This window comes from Pyxicephalus adspersus, chromosome Z (assembly GCF_032062135.1).
Source record: "Pyxicephalus adspersus chromosome Z, UCB_Pads_2.0, whole genome shotgun sequence".
In the NCBI taxonomy this organism is placed as follows: domain Eukaryota; kingdom Metazoa; phylum Chordata; class Amphibia; order Anura; family Pyxicephalidae; genus Pyxicephalus; species Pyxicephalus adspersus.
The window spans coordinates 26,493,945-26,513,551 of record NC_092871.1 but is presented as its reverse complement, the minus strand read 5'-3'; the positions used below and the strand labels follow the sequence as shown (position 1 = coordinate 26,513,551).

At 37.5% G+C, this 19,607-nt stretch overlaps 1 protein-coding gene across 1 annotated transcript in view; it reads left to right on the top strand.

Moving 5' to 3' along the window:
- The window catches only part of GPC3 (glypican 3), a 242,922-nt gene that overhangs the window by 167,470 nt on the left and 55,845 nt on the right, over nt 1-19,607 (top strand). The window contains exon 7 of the mRNA XM_072430796.1: nt 7,830-7,983. Coding sequence (XP_072286897.1) covers nt 7,830-7,983 — 154 coding nt within the window. The remainder of the gene's footprint in view (nt 1-7,829; nt 7,984-19,607) is intronic.

Genomic DNA, 19,607 nt, shown 5'->3' with positions numbered 1-19,607 from the left:
GACATTCCCGCAAACATTCCCAGTTGTGGATCCTCCTGGCCCTTGTGTTTCAATGGCAGTAATTGATTACCACCAGGGAATGTTTGAGGAAATGTCAGATATCTTGTTTTTTTAGGGCAAGTTTGAATTAAATGTAAATATATTTCAAGTTCAGCAAAATAATTCCTTCCTACAGTTCACAGCCTCAGCTTTAGGTGGTAGTGATAGTACAACATCAACTCTGTAGCAGGCTCTAAGGAGGGCGGCAGAGTTAGCCCATCTGCGGAGTCGAAAATAGAGGTCCCAGTCAGTAAAGTTCACTCTTCTCTCATATCTGACCATTACATAGAAACTTACTATTTTATATAAAAAGGCTTCAAATCCCCCCGTTTTTAAAATGATACAACATGGCTAGCAGAATCAGTAAAAAAAGAGTAGTATTAAATATAACATCCCACTAATAAATAGTGTCCCACTTTGAACTTTACTGACTCAGGCAGAAATGGACAATATCCCACTTTATGTGTCTCATTGCGCCAGGAATTTGCGAAAAGGCTTAGCTACGCATGCGCAGCGTTTGTTTTAGCTGCCAGGGAAACCCAGCGATTCCGGCTTCCCTTGCCTGTGCTGGGATGGATGAACTCCTATGCGCCTGTGCAGAATACACGTCACCTTGGCATGGCTAGTTAGGATGGCTGAGGATTGTTGCTGATCACAGGAAGAAAAAAAGATAGTGGTGCCCAGCGAGGGAGTACGGATAGGTATGTGCGTCAGGGTTACTTTGGCATTAATGATGTATTCAAATTTATGGAGCTACATTATTTTGTACCTTTTACATCCGTCTGATTTGATATTACCATATTACCAATGTGTGGATTTAGTGCAAGCTTCGCTAAGCAGTTTTAAAAATCTGCAACCGCAACTCGAGGTGAGCGAGATAGCCATTGCCTGAGCCTGCACTGATGTCTGTTCATGAATGACAGAAATGATGCTGGGCTATTCTCACTCACCCACAATTTTGGCTGAAGTTCAGAAGCTACTGGGCTGAACAAGTTGCACATATTTAGATTGTAGTATTGCCTTTGATGAGGGATCAGAATGGTAATATTTAGCATCTGTGAAATCATTCACACTTGCTGGCAAACACATTAATCCTGATCACAAGTTACTAAGTGATCAAACAAGCTATTTATACATATTTGTGGGATTCTCCATAAACACATATACAGACAAGATTTGTGAGAGTTTCTTCTAAAGTTCTTATATACTCTAATACATACTGGTTACTTACAGAGTATATTTTGTTCTAAGTGTTACAACCATACACAATTACCCCACTATTGATTGCTTATTCCTGCATTTGAGCTGTTTGATATAAGGAAATTAAAGACTTAAAGACTTTGAAGCTACTTCTGCAGTTTGACCAGCTCCGTTTCCAATCTGATTCAACCTGGCTTTGAAGATGTTTGTATATATTTTTGATAATATATTTCTCTTTGTTTGGTATAGTCTGAACCAGCCTTTCTGAACCATTTCACCCCTGATGAACCCTAAAAATAATGTTCAGATCTCAAAGGACTCCTACAATTCATTTGGGGTCAGTGGATAAAAAGTCTCATTAGCATGGCCAGCAAAAGCAACTGCGGTGGCTACCACTTTACAGACAACTAAAACATCATTAGAATCATGCAGCTGGTTCTACACATGGTGTTGGCCCCCAAACTATGCAGGTATCATCAAATTGAAGGTCAGTCAGTACCGGTTCAAAGAACTCCTAGCGACCGCTGGAAGATCTCTATTCGAGAATGGCTGGACTAATGAAAGTCAGAAAAGGAAATGGTGCGTGAAAAAATAAGAAGATTTTGGCTCCATTTTCCTGTTCTAAAAGCTTGTTGTTAACAGAGCTTAGTAGCTCAAGCTAAAATTAATACCACAAATGAATGCGTCAGAGGGGTAATTCATTTCTTATCAGAGCGCTCCACTGGAGCTTTCTATGTAGCTAACCATAGTACTCTGTAAGCCATTTTCATATTCTGTACATCAAGGTTGTTTGTGCTTATAATTTTATAAAATGTGCTTATATATAATTGTTAAAATGAACTGGAATTGACCCAAAAACAAGTTTACCTTTAAAGCAATGGGTTTTCTAAGGCTGTGTTTGTGTTAAAAAAGTAGAGTAGCTTTAAAAACTGCCTATTGTCTTATTGCAACCCACTAAGCCATAAGAAAAGTTCTGACTGACAATGGGCTTGGTTTTAGAATTGCACCCCTGTTCTCTTTTCCCATTTTCTCTTGGGATCAGATGACATTTGAGGGACAAATATCTTGGGATACAACTGAGAAATTCTCATTTTAAAATTGTAGTGAGCCAAATCATCATAGCCAAATATGAAATTTTAATACATTTCATTGATTCCACTGCTGTGCATTAGCAAATTTTTTCATAGGTTGACCGAGAAGGTGCTTAAAAGATTTTTACTTTCTCTTACTGAAAGGCCATAACAATATCCATAGCAGCCTACAAAGCCTTTTATGGGGCTCAGAAAGAGAAGCAGGGGCCCTTGGTCCCCATAGTAATCTTCTGGACTAACTTGTCTTAACCAGATGCAGCCTATCAGAAGGGTTTAACGTAGATCGTAAGCCCTTCTGGGCAGGGTCCTCTCCTAATCCTGGGTCACTGTCTATATCTGTCTGTCATTTGCAACCCCTATTTAATGTACAGCGCTATATAATATGTTGGGGCAATATGAATACTCTTTAATATTAATAATAATAATAGACATGCTTATGAATGGCTGAACATGGTCAATCTTAGAACCCTCTGCCCCAACCTTTGACATCTCTGAGCCCGCTGTCAGCTCTTCTGCTACCTATCATTGAAGTAATCCTAAAATCTATTTTCCCTGAGAACTTTTCTGCTTTGAGTAATTCAGAATATTTTAGGTTACATTTCTCTAGAGCAGAACAAACTGTTCTCACTGCTTGTTTCCCTTTTTTGTTTGTTTTAAGGTGTTCTCATATTTTGTAAATTAAAGTAAAACCGGTAACATGTAAATAATAACTTTAAAGGATGTTATAAACCAGGGTTCATGGGATTTGGGTCTGCCTAGACTTCAGATATTAAAAGGAATGCTTTAGCAAAGCAAATCTAGCTGACACAAGCGAAGCCAAATCCCCCAAAAATGTAATAAATCCTTGTTTTGCAACCTCTGACCATTTCCTCTCGTAATGTTTCCACAATAGATGTCAAGGGCATTTTAGTCTGCACTTTTTATAGAAAAAAATGGTAGCTATATATTAAATAAAATATATTTTCTGAAGAAATGGCTGTTTGTGGAAAGAAACATAAAGCATTCTATGAAAAAAAATCAGATAAGAAGTCTGAGGCATGAAAATAGTCCAAAGGAAATATTTTCTGATCAGTAGGACAGCGTGTTTCTTCCATTTCTGTACATTTACAATGATTCTTTGTATAGAAGGAGTCGGTCAGATTATTCAGGTGCCTATAATTGTGGACATTTAGAAACCTTTCAGCTCTTATATATTTACCTCTTATGCAGTTTATAGTGTAGGGTGTGTTAGCAGAAATGAAAATATTTTTATGCAGGGGTGTAACTAGAAATCACAAAGCTAAAAAATTCTGGAGTTCTCTAGTGGAAGGTGACCTATATTGTGCTTTCCTAACACTTGGAGGGTAACATTATTACACCCCTACTGGACTTCTGTTCTACTTGTTAATGACAAACTGAACAATTACATAGCCTTCACGCTTTCTAAATAGGTCCTTAGGGGCAGACATGGCTTTCAACGAACCACTGCTGTGCTGTGCCTGTTTAATGCACCAAAGAAAAGTAGTGAAAGATGTAACTCTGCATCGCTGAGCTATCAAGCTTTCATGTAGAGGTTAAACTGATAAATTTAGTTAAGAGATCAAATTTAGGATCAAATTAAGAAAAAAAAAGTGCCATAATGTGCAAGTATTCTTGACTACCAGTATGCTACTCTTGCTGCCACCACCATCTTCCTCATCATTTCTTCCAGGTTTAGCTCCCCTCCTTTTTTGAAGTAATTACTACCAATGTACCTATTTTAAATGGGAGTTACATCATCCCCGGGATATCTATATCTTTATTTGTCAAAATAAAGATGTTGGGAAGAAGGCGGTAGTGTTCACAAATTAAAAATTAGCTTGATGCAAGAGGAGGACATATTTGTCAAAAGATTTTGCGTTTGTGTTCTACCAGAACACTCCAATGTCTAGCAATTTATTTTGTTGTAAGCCTTCAACTCAACTTTGAGTGATACCCAATATTCTTAATGGTGAACTTACATTTTACTTTCAGTCTTTCGCAGTGGTGCAAGCTTTTCTACTGTACAGGAAATGCTTCTAACATTTTGCATTTGAAGCTGCATCAAATCTGGGTCCATCTTATTTCTAGGGTGAAGGATCTCCGCTATCATCTTGCTCCTTTTGCCTACTGTCCCTGGCCTGCCCTTTACACTTATTGGATTTTTTTTTTCTTTCAGTCATGGTGGATTCAGCATCACATCAGTACTGTAGATGTTACCCAGGGCAGTCTGTTTCCAGATGTAGCGTAGGAAACATAGGTAGGGGGTTGTGATTTTTTAGGAACCCATTCCTAGTAGCCATGATCTGCCTACATTACAAAGACCTAAAAAAAACCCTAACCAGCATTGAATTGTGTAATGCCTATTATATGCAATGAAAACTGCCCTGAGGTCTAAACTGGGTTCAATTATGGCTATCAATAAGCTCACATGCACTCTCAATAACACTCTTCTTAAATTGATGTTATCTGGGGACCTTGGGTTGTAAATGTTTCCCCAACTTTGTTACCCTTCTCTTTTTGAATCTTTAGTACAAATTGTTGAAATAATAAAGTCCGGCTTTTACTGTTGACAATTCAGGCAGGTGACTTTTGCAGAAAGTGACAGATGACGTACCTTCTGCAATAAAAGTTCTTACTTGCCTAATGACTTCCTAGCTGTCAAATTTTGCCAAGCTTCCCTTGTGCATACCGGGAAGGAATGAACTCTTGTGCGGGAGTTCTGTCATCCCGGCATGGCCCATCAAGATGGCCAAGATTTGTCTTCAGGAAGAAAAGTAGGAACAGCACCCTGTGATGGAATAGGTATAGGTGAATATTCATGGGTTTTAGTTCCTTTTTAAAGGTGGGATCGTTCAAAACACATTAATGGCTAACACAGTATATAACTCTACTACTGTATATAAGTGGCAGCAAGTTCTGTTGTTCTGGTGTTCTGTGATCACCAAGACATTTGCTCCAGGATCACAACATTACAGACAGAATGAAAATGGAAGTTGTCAGCAGGTAGGCTGTGCTTCCTGTAAGCAGGTCGATGTTTAATTTTAAGTTTGACTAGGGTGTAGCTCTTAGTATGTATGGGAGGTAAAAGTATATTAAGTAACGTGCTGTTTTCTTTATAATGTTCACATATTGCTCTCATCCGTCAATGACAAATGTCATTTATTGTCCGCGATTACAGTAAAAATAAACCCATGCATGTTTTGAAAGAAACCTCCTGCAGAGAGAAAGTTGATCTGTTTTACTAGGAGCAGAGGGTAAACTGCTCATCTAGATATCAGGAAATGGCACAATTCCACATCTTTAGCTGAAAGAGGAAGAGCGAACCTCGGGTACCAACTGGGAATAGTAGAAAAAAGACTAACAATCTCTTCAGCTTTGATGAAGGGTTCTTATGAAAGTAAAGTGTGTTTCAATTTACGTCGTTTTTCATGAATTCATCTCCCGATTCACCAAGGGAGAAAGAAGGAAAAAGGGTTGAATGAGTAAATCTTGGTAATAGCGACTTCCAACTCCTCAGCGGGGTCCTTCCCAGAAGCCTGTCATTTAATGACAATTTAAGATTTGTTTTGCTCCACTGTTGGAAACATACTATAGTTTGTTACTAAAACAATAAATATTTTCTTTTGATTGAATCCATACATGTTTGGAATGAGTTTAGAAGTCTGCCCTGCAGTAAAACAGACGCAAATGTTAAAGTATATTTGCTGAAAGGATGAGAATTCTTAGGAAATGTGGTGTTAAAGGAAAACTCAGGTTTCAGGGTTGTTTGGAAATACCTGCTGCATGAGCCATTTTGTAATTTAATGATGTTAAAAATTACCTTCAATTTTCATTCTGCAACCTCATTCTGTCTTCCTATGAATTCAAATATTTTCCTGGCAGTCATGGCAACAGTATTCATATATTCCAATTATTGGCAGTCTTTTGCATCAAATATGATATTCCTGGCAATGTCCTCAGTGTGCTGTACTTAGGATATATTTTTGGTTCTTCGTCTTTGCTACATATGTGCAAAGTGGTCACTGTTTCATAAAAGGGCTGTGTAACTGAAAACAAAGAAGACACGTTACACAACAATGTTAAAAAGTAAAGTTTTTTACTTTTCAATATTTGTAAACAGGCAAACATTAAACCATTATATACATAAATAAAAAATATCAATAGATGTTATGGTGTGTGGTGGAAGAAATCAGTTCACACTGGGCCAAAAAGTTGCCCCCATATGCCAAAATTACTTTTCATCGGTATCCGTCATTGACAGTGACTGACAAATGTTGATCACTCCTCCATGCAGAGCTACAGTATGTTTCTGGGTTTCCTTCTATCAGCTACCTGTTTCACATCCCAACCATTTAAATGAAAATCAAATCAGGGCTTTGATCAAGACACTTCATAACCCTCCATTTTTAGCCATTTAGCCTTTTTTTCCTTGTCCTAGCCTAGTCGCCTACCTTCCTTGCCTCACCTCCTAGGGGCATGTATTTGTGCTGGCCCAGCTTCTCCACCCCTCACCCCCTACATCTATTTCTTTATTGACTTGATATAAGTCTGTTTTTGCTGCTGACATCACATCCAAAATGGCAACGCCCAGCAGAAGTCCACGGGGCTTTGGATGTCTACACAAGTGAGGCTTTACAGGTAGTTAATGAATAAAACTAACTTTACTTATCATTTTATACAGAGGTTTTTGTTAAAATAAATGGACTGGTAACAGGATAACAGGATCTTTTACTTGTAGCCAATTAACTCCCTTAGAATAGCAAAGTGATCAAATATGAAATGCTGCATCTTCTAAGCTGAAGATTTTAGGTATAAGAGGCTTTCGTTGTCTCTTCACACAATCGTTGTTTGATCTACGTGAAATTTTAACAACCAGAAGTGGAATTTGTGTTCTTTAACCCACTCATACCTATTCCATCTTCCATTTGGAAAGTTGAGTCCTTGATGTTCAAGAGACCTGCAAAGTACAGTAGCTATTTCCAACCACTTTATCTCTTGTTTATACTGTTCCAGATTTATATCTCTACAGAGCTGGCCACTGTTAGATTAGGGGGGCTCTTTGCCTTTGAAAGGTGTTCGATGAATGAAGCCACTTCCATTTCAAAGTCATGGCACTTGTCCTGAAGAGTCCAGTTCTAATCCTGGAGACAGCTGCTCTCTGACCTTCGGCTAGTCCTTTCATATTGCTGCCCTCTGGGCGCTGATCTATACTCTGTGTAAGCTGGGAAGGAAATGTATGCAACTGGTGCTTATTTGATGCTAATTTCAACTCTGGTATTTTAAATATTACTAGGGGAAAGGACATAGCACAGATATTCAGTTATCACTTTTAGGTAACTAAGTGGCACTAAGTCGGCAAAACATTCAAAAAGGTTGAACTACAGCTGAAGGCAAAGCATGTAGGATTTTTATTCGGTTTCCATTCTGTATTAAAATAATTGGCTTTGGTTCCTATGTAGTACCATTATTTATATCTTCTTTCTTCTTATGTTTCTTCAGCTTTTAAAGGGAATGTCAACACAGCGAAGGAAACACATTGGCAGGACTGCAGACGAGGAGGAGACAAGTGGTGATTGTGATGATGAGGATGAATGTGAAGATGGCTCAGGAAAGAGTGCTCTAAAAATAAGGAATCAGCTAAGGTTAATACCAGGTAAAACTGATTTTCTTCTTTATTGGTGAATGCTGATGAGGTGTATTCTGAAGCAGCCTATCTGTATTATTTTGTATTATGGTGTAGTTTTACATAGACTAATGAGTTGGGTGAACTCTCATCATTTGGCATTCTTCTGGGTGTCCTGGTCTCCCACTTTACATTGTGATTCCTTCCATCACTACCATGGAACCATAGCATACTAGAGGGACCAGTAATCCAAAATATCTAAAAAATAAGTAATCCAAAAAGATTTTTAAATCCGGGTAGCTCCTAAAAAGAGCAGATATTTGCAAACATGTCTTTGTTTTATAAATAGTGACAGTGTAACCTAAAAGGCATTACATTTTAGTCTGGGTACTTGAAAAGCTTTAGTACATCTGTTGTGAGAGAATTATGTAGATTGCCATTGTTGCCTATTAAGGATGATGGTTCACTTGGTGTCATGCGGGTGCTTTGATTTCATTTGCTGGAATTTCTGATTCATTGCCTTGAACATGTGCAGAGATAACCACCAAGGGAGCCAGGAAACCATCATTTTAGAACATCCCGCAATGACAGTCCCATTATAGTTACACCCGTGCTGAAGGTATGATGACAAACAGACACATTATCTCTTTCTAGTAAGGAGCTAAATGTTTATGTGTATTATTTATACCTTACACGTAAAGGTGTCTAACAATATAGGGTCTATTTTTAAAGCTGGGAATCTGACATTCCCTGAATATTACCTAGTGGACAATCAATTACTGCCATTAAGGCTAATGTACCTGGAAGATTCTCCATAAGGGACAATTTCAGTGAATGTCAGATCCACTGCTTTATAAAATGACCCCAATGTGTTATCTAAATAAAAATAGTGATATATGCAGTGTCAGGTGTAATAAATATAAGGTCCAAGTGTAACCTTTATCTTCTATTGCCTTGAACTATTTTAGAAGCATAGGTTGCAGGTCCTGCTTTTTTTGCTCCCCTCTCCTACTGGATCTTCTGTCTACTTTATGAGCCAGCCCTGGATATATATAAAAAAAATAATCTGCGTAAAATTGTAAAACTAGTATTTACTTTTACAGCAGTGTATGGCTACTGAAGCACTGTGCTTAGTTTATCAGGATCTAAATATGGAGGCTGGAGTGTCCTGTAATGAAGCTAAGCAGCCAGTGAAGCATTACTGCTAATGTTGGATTGCTACCTGGCTGCTAGTCCTTGCTTGACCCTACTCACTAACAAATTGTTGTTTGACTGTTATTATATTTATACATATGGAAATTTTTGGGTTGCACACAATTTCATGCTGAATGTTTGGTAGGGATCAACCATGACCTTTGTGAGCTAAATTTTAAATTACTGCATTTATACAAATGTAAACCAACATCTGGTAAATGATCAGCCTTTTGATGCCCTGGGGTATATAGTTTATTTGTATTGACTGTGGGAAATCTGTGCTGTGCTCCATTGGTGACACAGGCTTTAGGTGGGAATTTGGAAACACCTGATGGTAATGGAGCATCATTGCATGTGTACTCTAGGGTAAGTTGCACAAATCATTTGTGGTTTCTTTGCAGTCAGAAATCTACTGCCATTGGAAATCATGTGACCCCACACACCTAAACAGCAATGTTCTATAGTACAAAGTGTAGTGCAAAGTACAAGGCTGTATTCAAGCTTAATTTAAAGACTTTAAGTTTTTAAGTGTGAGAAGGTTGTCCTTAGGTCCCAGTACATTTCCACTTGTTTTAGGGTTTTGCTGTTGTGTAGGGATTTCTCCACTATGGGGCTTTTTATTATGTTTCATCTGCCAAATTCTGTTGAGATATCCGATAGGCTTAGTCAGAAATGTGTTGTGGCCTGACCATGCATGTTTGTTAAGTAGCCAATCCTTGTGGACTAAGTACGGCTTGGCATTAATAAATATTCTGTGCAGGCTTCTGGGAAAGTATTCCTTTGCCTATAGGCTGTTGCCAACGCTTGATTTCTGGACTGGAGCCCAGGTTTTGAGGGTCTTGGCACTTCTAAAATTTCTTATAGACTTTAAATCTCAGTTTCCTCCTCTTGAGTTGTTAGATCTATACACCTGCTAAATTCATTACAATCGGTTGCACCTTACTTGCTGCATTTTTTAAATTGTATTTATTCTTTATTATGGAGAATGCAATAGGAGTATGGACACTTAAAGCTTTAAGGCTTTTGGAACTAGATCCAGGAACTAGATTGGGAAGATCTAGAGTACCAAGAAGACTCCAGGGTTGACATTTTTGCTTACATGCATATGGTAACCAATCAGATTTACATAACTGATAGTTACATGTGGAATTCTGTGATATAACTTGATGCTGTGATTTAGTGCTCTTGTAAAAATTAATTATTTTTTTCCACTTCATTCATCTTTTTAAATGCTGTAAGCCAAATATGTTTTGAATTCTATCCCCTGTTCCAGTCTTATTTACCATATGTGTCTGCTTTTCAAACTTGGGATCCATAGAATATTCTTCCAGGTTCAGATTGATCATCAACTGTTTGCAGTGTAACCTTCTGTCCAGCTTGTAACACAGGGGACCGTTTCAACTAGTGATTTATGCATACTTGTGTCATGTCTAAAAGTTTGTGACTATAAACATGTGTTAGTAAGATGTTTATGTAAAGAAATTGATTATGTTACCCCAGTGAGAAAGCAAATGTCCAGGGATTTTTATCATGAGTTTTTTATTATTTCAGACATCTGCAATGCATTATTCTGCGTCTTGGACAGATAATATTTGCAATCTTAAAAAAACATAATTCACTTCCCGTTATAAAATGTATTCTATGCTTGACATTATTCATTTTTAATAGAGGCTTAGGGCAATTGTTAATCAACATGTTACCATAAATAATATTGGATTTATGTTGGTTTTAGAGATTTGTGTCCATTGTTTAAATAAAGAATTATTCGTTAATGACCTTTTTTTATTTACTGCAATAGGATGATGGCAAGCTAATATTAACTCGGTGTTATATAGCTTAAATGGTAATTCCAGTTTATGCAATGTTGTCTGCGCAAATAAGAGAGAAATCTCCCAGCTTTTTTGTATGTCTTGACTAGAAAATAGTGATATAAAATAAATATACCCATACCTTATTGATATCTGCAGCCCCATAATCCTCAGCTGCAGGTCCTAGAATGCTGTAAGCTTTTAAGCCAATAGTAGTGATTTATTTGTATGAGTAGTGATATATTAATTTAAGATAATATCATGATCAGTGATCCAACTGCGCTTTACAAAGTCCGTAGTCATATTACTAACTGTCTCTCAAAGGGCTCACAATTTAATGCAGTTACTATAGTCCCATGTTATTAACACAGTCTGACGCCATTCTTGACTGGAAGTTTTTGGGATTATTATTATTGTTGTTATTATTAATAATAAACAGGATTTCTAAAGCGCCAACATATTGTGCAGCGCTGTACATTAAATAGGGATTGCAAATGACAGACTAATACAGACAGTGATACAGGAGGAGAGGACCCTGCCCCGAAGAGCTTACAATCTAGGAAGTGGGGGAATTTATACACAATAGGAGGGGGATATGTAGTGGTGGGAATTAGTGATGGTTTTTAAAAGACAGAAGAAGATGGGTAGGCAAGTTTGAAAAAATGGGTTTTGAGTGCTCTTTTAAATGAGCAGAAAGTAGGAGCAACCAAAGTACCCAGTAACCAATTAACATATTTCCAAGTTTTCGGAATTTGGGAGGAAACCAGAGGACCCAGAGGAAACCCATGCAAACACAGGAGGACATACATTGGCCTTGCAGTCTCCGGGCCGAGATTCGAACCTTGGACCTAGAACTGCAAAGTAAAGTGCCACCGTGCAGCCCACAGTTATCTATGTAATGACTGTTCAGTTTCATTTTATTACATTTTTGTTTTTGGCCTTAGATACGCTTTAATGTTTTTAATGGCTTTTGGTTTTTATCTTGCGCTGGGATTTAAATATGTTTTCCAAAAAAGTGACCCTAGCTTTGGGTAAAGTTTGATAGAGTTGGACAAAACTGTTTGAAATAGAACTTTGGACAACGACTTTCTGTCCTGATGGCAACTGCATTGTTGTTTTTTTCAGGGACAGGAAGTGAGGGAGAAATCTCCCCAAAGGGATAACAGTTGAAATAGGAACTTAACATTATTTATCTCAATCAAAAATGAAAAAATGTGGCCTGTGTTAGGCTTTAGAGAATATGACGGTTTAATTTAGCCATTTGCTGAAACAGCTATTTTTGCTGATGCTTAGCGTGAAATGTGTTTAAGGTTTCTTTTGTCCAGAACATTAGTTGGAGTAGAAATGTGAGACTATGGTCTTGCAGGAAATTAGCTGTGTCAGGGGAAACCTAGAAATAATGTTCAAGAATAGACCCAGATACTTAGACCTACCGACTGGGGATTTCATGGACACATGTATATCGTTCATTTGTTTGGAACTTTAACCTGAAACTGGGAAACAAAAACCACAAATTCTGCTAAGCAATCCAAGTAGTTTTTGTCCTGCAGGAATTTGACTCGGCTCTGTTGGTCTTTTCTGTTCTTTCAAAATCAGTAAAAATTGCTAAAACAGGTTTCATTTCCAGGATAGTCAGAGACATCCAAGTGTATGGAGGAAACATTTGTTCAACACTATAAATGAGTAAAAATGCTTAATTTGGGTTACTGGGTCCAGCCATATGAATGTCACTGTGTCTGAAAGGTTTGCATGCCCTGTATCATGGAAAAGGAGAACATTGGCATTTTGTGTTTGTTTCCCACTTGTAAATTAAAGTCACAAATAATAAAGTCAACGTAAATTAGGCAAAGAATAATCATAAAGCATAATAAAGTGTTACTCCAGCCCAAATATGTTTTTTTTTTTATTGTTATAAGATCTATAACAAGTGACACAATAAGAAGTGGTGGAAGATTTCCTCAGTGGGACCACAAATAGCTACAAGACTTATTAGAGGTTCCAATATTTCCTCAACATACAAAGTACTCTCATAGATGTCTGTGTCTTGGAGAGATCCTTCGGGCTTTCTGTCCCATGAAGTACAAAGTTATTTTGCCATTTGGCCTGTTGACCTAAAGCCTAACCCTCTAGCCCAGAAGCTATTAACCTTTTTTTCATTTTTACAATTGTGACCCTAAGAAATTCTTTAATATGTCCCCATAACCCCTTCCCTAGGCTGTCAGAATGATTATCATCTTCACTAGTACTATGGAGTAGCTGTATGACTTTTAAAAGAGCTAATGTAAAAAATAGAAATGTTTTCATATTTGAGTCTATAATTATGGCAAATCATAAGCTTGCTACAATTGATTTTATGCAATCAAGGTCTTTGTATTAACGTAGAGTTATTAACCATAAAAGTCATGGATCCACTGACTCGTCAATTCATTTTGTTCCTGGTTCAGTAATACAGAATTCAATAATTAGGTTTCATTTTAGAGATCCAGTCCAATAATCATTTTATTTGGTTCCCATGCCCTTAAGGGCTATAGAAACCCCCAAGGGGAACAAATACCTCTGGTTAAAAACATCTGTTCTAGCTCACTGTTGCCTTGCTTTTCTCCATTTCCAGGTGATAAAGAACCCCTACAGAAATGCATACTTTGTTCTTCCTACATTTATTCCCTTGTTTCTTATTTATCAGTTTTATATACAAAACTTTTTAATATTTAATTTTAGTCTTGATACATTCTTTGTCATATTTGAAATGCTTTAATATTATACATATATATATGTATATATATTTGTTTTGTCTACAATCATGTCTTGATTTATGATTTTATTGATATTTTATTGTCATTCCTAAAATGATCATTTACAAGATCATTGTTTTTTTTTTATCACCTTTGTATGCAGTATTTATAGTTGTATGTATTGTAATATGCTTGTTTAATTATTTTTCCTTTTTTGTCTGGTTCCTTATTTATGTGGTTTGCCATCTTGGCAGATCAAGCATGGTAGTGCATCACATTTATTAGCAACAAATGGCTTATGCAGATGAGAATATGTAGCATTCTTTTAGGTGTGTTTTAAATTAATTAGATTTATTTCAAAGGTGTTTTGACATTGCAGTTGACCTACTTCTGAGATGCAACAGACCTCTTTACTTCATTAGCAGTCGCCCAGTGAATTTGTGGACCAGTGGAAAGTTATTTTTGCCTACCAGTAAAGATTTTCCCATGGCTTTGCCCAACAGTGAACAGTAATTATGTCATTCTGTACATATTTTTAGAGTTTGCATCATACGGCACATCAATATAAACCATATTTGCTGCTTTAAAACAAGCAGAATGTTCTCTACTTTCCAAGTTTTCAGCTTGAAGCATATGGAAGACTTCCATTAGTCATAACTTTACCCTGATTTATGAGGTGTATCTCTGAGAAGCAATACCCACCCAAAAAGCAGACATTTAGTTCTGCTGATTTCAGGGAATTTTTTTATTCCCTGTTTTTCTTTGAATAGTTAATAGTCAACCACTGCCTTTAATAACAGTGGAAGAGATGTAATTTCTGGAAGCTCTTTTGTTCCGCAGATGGGGCGATTTAACACTATTTATTATCTTACCCTTTCACGGCTCAAGGGGCTTTGATGGTTTGCTTCTCTAACAATGGCCTTAAATGGAATCTTACAACATTACAGCTACCAAAAAACTCCCAACTTCACTGTTGGAATAAAAACAATTATTGTAACTGGTTTTAGGTTGTCTTTCGTGAGTAGTCCTTGTGTTTTAAAGGAAACCCCTACTGACAGAACATGCGGCATACCGTAGCTAAGCTCTCTATTTACAAATGTGTCCAGGTATTCCAGCAGCTTCAGCTAGTTAGCTGGCTGCCATGCTGATCCAGTGGATTCAGCACTTTTGGGCAAATACCACTTCAAGTCAGGGGTTCTGACTAATTTTAATAGGCCAGTGAATATAGTAGACACGATCAGGCAACAATTATTCTCGAAATGATAGCAATAGTATCTTAATACATCCCTGTTTCCTTTAACTCAAAATTTGGACTTTAAAGAAAAGATTAATCTAAATTCTGTGTTGTGTAACACAAAAACATGTTCTGCCCATATTTCAGAAATATGAACGCTCTTAACAGCACTGTATACTTTGTATACTATTCTTTGTAATAATACTGTCTTTTTTGTACAGAGAAGGCAGAGGCAATGGTTGGCACTAAATCAGAAAGGGGCACAGGTAATGGCAAGCGTTTTGTTGTTGTGGTTACTTAAATGGTTTTGAGACAACAGAGAATTGCAAAAAAAAGTAATTGTCAGAAACAAGAAATATATGTACAATCAGCCTCCAGTATTGGGTTGGTTGAAAAGTCCAAAGTTGACATCTTATATACACTTTATTGAAATAGAAACAAAATAACAAAACACCACAACAAATTTGCCCAGAATGATCAGATTTTACATGGTCTACCCTTGTAGTTGATGTAAGCCACTGTTTTATGTTTTTGATTGGTTGAATTCAGTTTTTTTGCCCAAATCAGTAAAGTTTCATCATTGTCAAACTTCACATGTGTGGCTTAGGCCTTTTTTTAGAAGTCAAAAATAAAGAGATAGGAAAGCTAGGGTTTTTTGTGCGGCAAAAAACATTATATTGTGAACAAGAATAAAATTCTAGTTAACATTTATATTAATCATATAAAACTTTGCTTATATTTTCCATAAATTTGATATGGGAAAATGATTGACAGTAGTATCCCTAATAGAATAGTAAGAACATCTAATAACCCAACGCGTTTCGCCATTAAGCTTCATCAGGGGATATATAGAGCACAAGGATACGTTTGAGTAGAGACTCATATGAAGCAGAAGATGGTTCGTTCCTTATAGTGGAAAAGGTCCAAAGTGATTGAAAGAAACAACTGGATACGGAAAGATTTAAAGCTTTACATAAAATGGTAATGGTAATGAATGGAATCCTAAACTTGAATTGCACCTGGCCCGCCGCTGCATTCAAATAGTGCCGCTACTACAATTTCCGGCATCACTTGCGTCCCGGCATCACTCTCTGCCTATGCGTTGCCCTGCATGGGACTGAGACACAGGGAGTTGTAGTAGCAGTGCTATTTCAGTGAAGAGGGACTTAACATAACATTAGGCCCCGCATTGGACTGTTTTCTTGACGCAGGGAATTGTAGTAGCGGTGCTATTTCAGTTTCAAGTTTGGGTCGCGAGTCACGACTTTGTCCAAGTTTTTAATTTTGGCCCACTGTGTATTTGAGTTTGACACCCCTGGTCTAGGTGATCGAGAATGAATTGGAGCGCAAAGACTCTTGGGTGCTCGTTCTGTACATGCCCGACCATCTCGGCCATGTGCAGTAGGAGCCTTTTCGCGCAAACAGAAAAATTTGCTGATCTCACACGTGCGCAGTGAGATCGCCAGTTTTTTCATCCTACATCACCCGATCTGGTGCCTGGGTCGGGTGACCTAGGATGAAGAAGCCGGAAGAAGAGGAGAAGATGGCAGCGCCGGCTACTGGATGGATGTCAGGATTCAGTTTAGTCCCTCTTTTGGTGGGATATTTTTGTGCATGGATATCTCGTTGTTAAAGCAAAGCTGGCTGGATTATCAAATAATAGTAAAATCGCCATGCTGGGGATTGCAGCTTGATAAATGCTTGATAAAAATAATAAAAGCTCTGAGTAACAGTGAATCAGAAGCACCAAGTAGTGAAATGAATATAGTGTAAATTGCATGAAATACAACAACACAAGGTTCCATTCACAGGGAGTGAAGACGTCACAATTTGAAAGAGTACGGGTGAACTGACAGACTGAATCCTCTGAAAAAATGTAAAAAATGTCTTGCAGACTTCATAGCCCCAAGAAGCACTTTTCCCAGTCTGATAATATCATGCCCTTGTCAACATGTTACTTCTCCCACTCCTTGAATGAAAGTAAATATTTTACTTCTACAACTTTGTTTTGGGGAGGTAAAGTTTGTAGAAAGGAGAACTTTTTTTTTGCTGAACAAAAGAGGGGCATTTTAGACTAAGGCAGACCAGGTGGCGTGTGCTAACGGATTGACAAGATAACTGACTGCAGTGAACTAGCCCCTTTGTGCTCAAGCTGCTGGTTTATAAAGACAGGTTTGTGTGCAGGTTCGCTAACAATACACAGCACTGAGTGATGTGGTATACACATGTCTGGGCCTCCATTTCTGACCATGAATTATCTTTTAATGATACATTGCTACTTGCCGTCTGGATTTTGGGAGTGCTGCTTGGAATGTAATAATTGCTGGGAGGGATACTTGTTTCTTTTCACCTTACTGTTTTCCCAGCTTTCAAGAATGTTTCTGGATAGCAAGGAAGAGGTTGCCTGGACAGTAATGTTAAAGTATATATTAATGCATGTAGTAGTATATAGAGAGATAATTGTTTTACCAGTGTTGTTATACATACAGATTTGTACACAACTTAATTTACATTCTAAAGGTTCAAAAAGATTAGATTATCCAAAACTATTAAGACTGTGAACCACAACAGAACAGTCAAGCACCCTGAAAGCCATTGGTGCACGGCAAAGATGATTTCTGCCTTTAGATGTTATAGCCCGCCTTTGTAATATATAATGGTTTGTATGATGGGTTTCCAAATGCAGATAATAAAAAGAAGAGCTCCAGGTGGATATAATGTTGTAGTGGTTTGGCTGCTGCTAACAGGTTCGAGGTAAACGTTTGGCCCACCCGGACTGATATTTCATAGGTAAGTAAAGCTTACTGGTCTGGGTTATCCACGGACATCTTATATCTAGCTATTAATCCATTAGATCTCCCTCCTTTTTGTTGTTCCTAGCTTTGTTCTGGCAGGCCTTACTTAGATTTTGCATGTTTCCACTCCTCCTAATGTATTCTCCTAAACATGACAAACGTTGAAAAACTCCACTAGGCTCAGGTAGTGTGGAACCATCTTCTTAAAAGTCATGGCATGCACCAGTAAACTTATAAACAGATATCTCACCCCTGGGAAACTGAAGAGATGTAAGAACCCAAATAAATATTTTAACTAGGCAGCATCTACTAAAAACTGAAATGTCAAAAAATATCAACAACTTCTAGAATGAAAATAGAGAGTCGGTAAAACATTCATTATTTAAAGAAAAGCCCCCTGCTTGTCTGCCAATGTTACGTCAACATTAATAAAAAGTAATCTGAACTAATTTCAAAATCAGTTATGGAAAAAGAATTGATATATGTGGAGGTATAAGTTGTGTAAACAGTACAATAATTCCGCAGCACTCGATCTAGCTAGCCAACACAGAAAACTCTAATAAACTTTTTCGGGACTAAAAAGTGTTTTTGTTGTATAGGTCTGCAAATCTTTCTGACACCAACCTGTCTCACCATAGCACCTATACAAAGTGTAATTTACTTTAAAATTATCCAGTTCCAATAAACATATTTAAAGCAGGTTTACATTGAATGTTTAAGTATAAGTACAAAAAGCAACTAAACAGTATACATATAATATAAAAACCCATGGCTACCAAGGACTAAAAAGGAGTACATAAATGTGCAAAGCAGAACAATCTAAGGCCATGTGGAATGCTGTATACCCATATCAAGAAGACCTCGGCAAGTAACAAAGTAGTGCAAGTCTCCAACTCTTTTTTTTTTTTTTTTTTTTTTTTTAGGCAAAAACTGGAGGTTAAACCGCCCACTAACTTTTTAAAATTGTAAGGGCCTGCCAGGGAGATTTATCTTTTCTAGCAAACAGATTCCAGACACTGAAGGTGAAACTTGAAACTTAGTTGTTATAGAACTATTGTACTCTGCTTGCGTTCAGTGTTTGCTCTAGTGTGTATGTATTAATGGTACCCCTGGAAATTGATTATTGTAACCAGATGACACAACAGGGTATATTCTAAGATGTGACACAACTCTTCAACCAGGAGCAGATCAAACAGACAAAAAAAGCACAATTCTTTTAGCTGCAATGGATAGCTTTTGTTGGATGGGAAGGTGAATGTGGTTTAATGTGCTTCAATTACTTCCTCGGTAGTTCATTGGCTAAACAAGGAATATCTTCTTTCAGAGAGATCATTCAATCATTAATCAAGTCCTTAATCAAGCTTAGGTGGACAGAGAACCTAGAAGTATTGGAAGAAATGCTTAGGTCACAGCCAAAAAACAATATTAAGACCCCCAATAAGAGTTTTACAGAAACAATGCTTAAGTGTGTTATTATTATTATTAATAAACAGGATTTATATAGCGCCAACATATTACGCAGCGCTGTAGAAGTCTTGTATCCGTGCGTGTTATGAGGTTATGAGTGAGGAAGTCATTAGTAGGTCATTGGAGGAGCGGAGAGAGCGGCAGGGGGAGTATTTTTTAACCATGTCAGAAATGTAAGTGGGACAAAAACTGTGTAGGGATTTGAAGGCAAAGCACAGGAGCTTAAATTTGATTCTAAGGTGAAATGGAAGCCAGTGGAGGGAACTACAAAGAGATGCAGCGGAAGAAGAGCGGAGGGAAGGATGGATGAGTCTAGCTGCAGCATTCATGATAGATTGTAGAGGAGAGAGTCGGGTTAGTGGAATACCAGCGAGAAGGATGTTACAGTAGTCCAGACGGGAGATGATAAGAGCATGTACAAGGA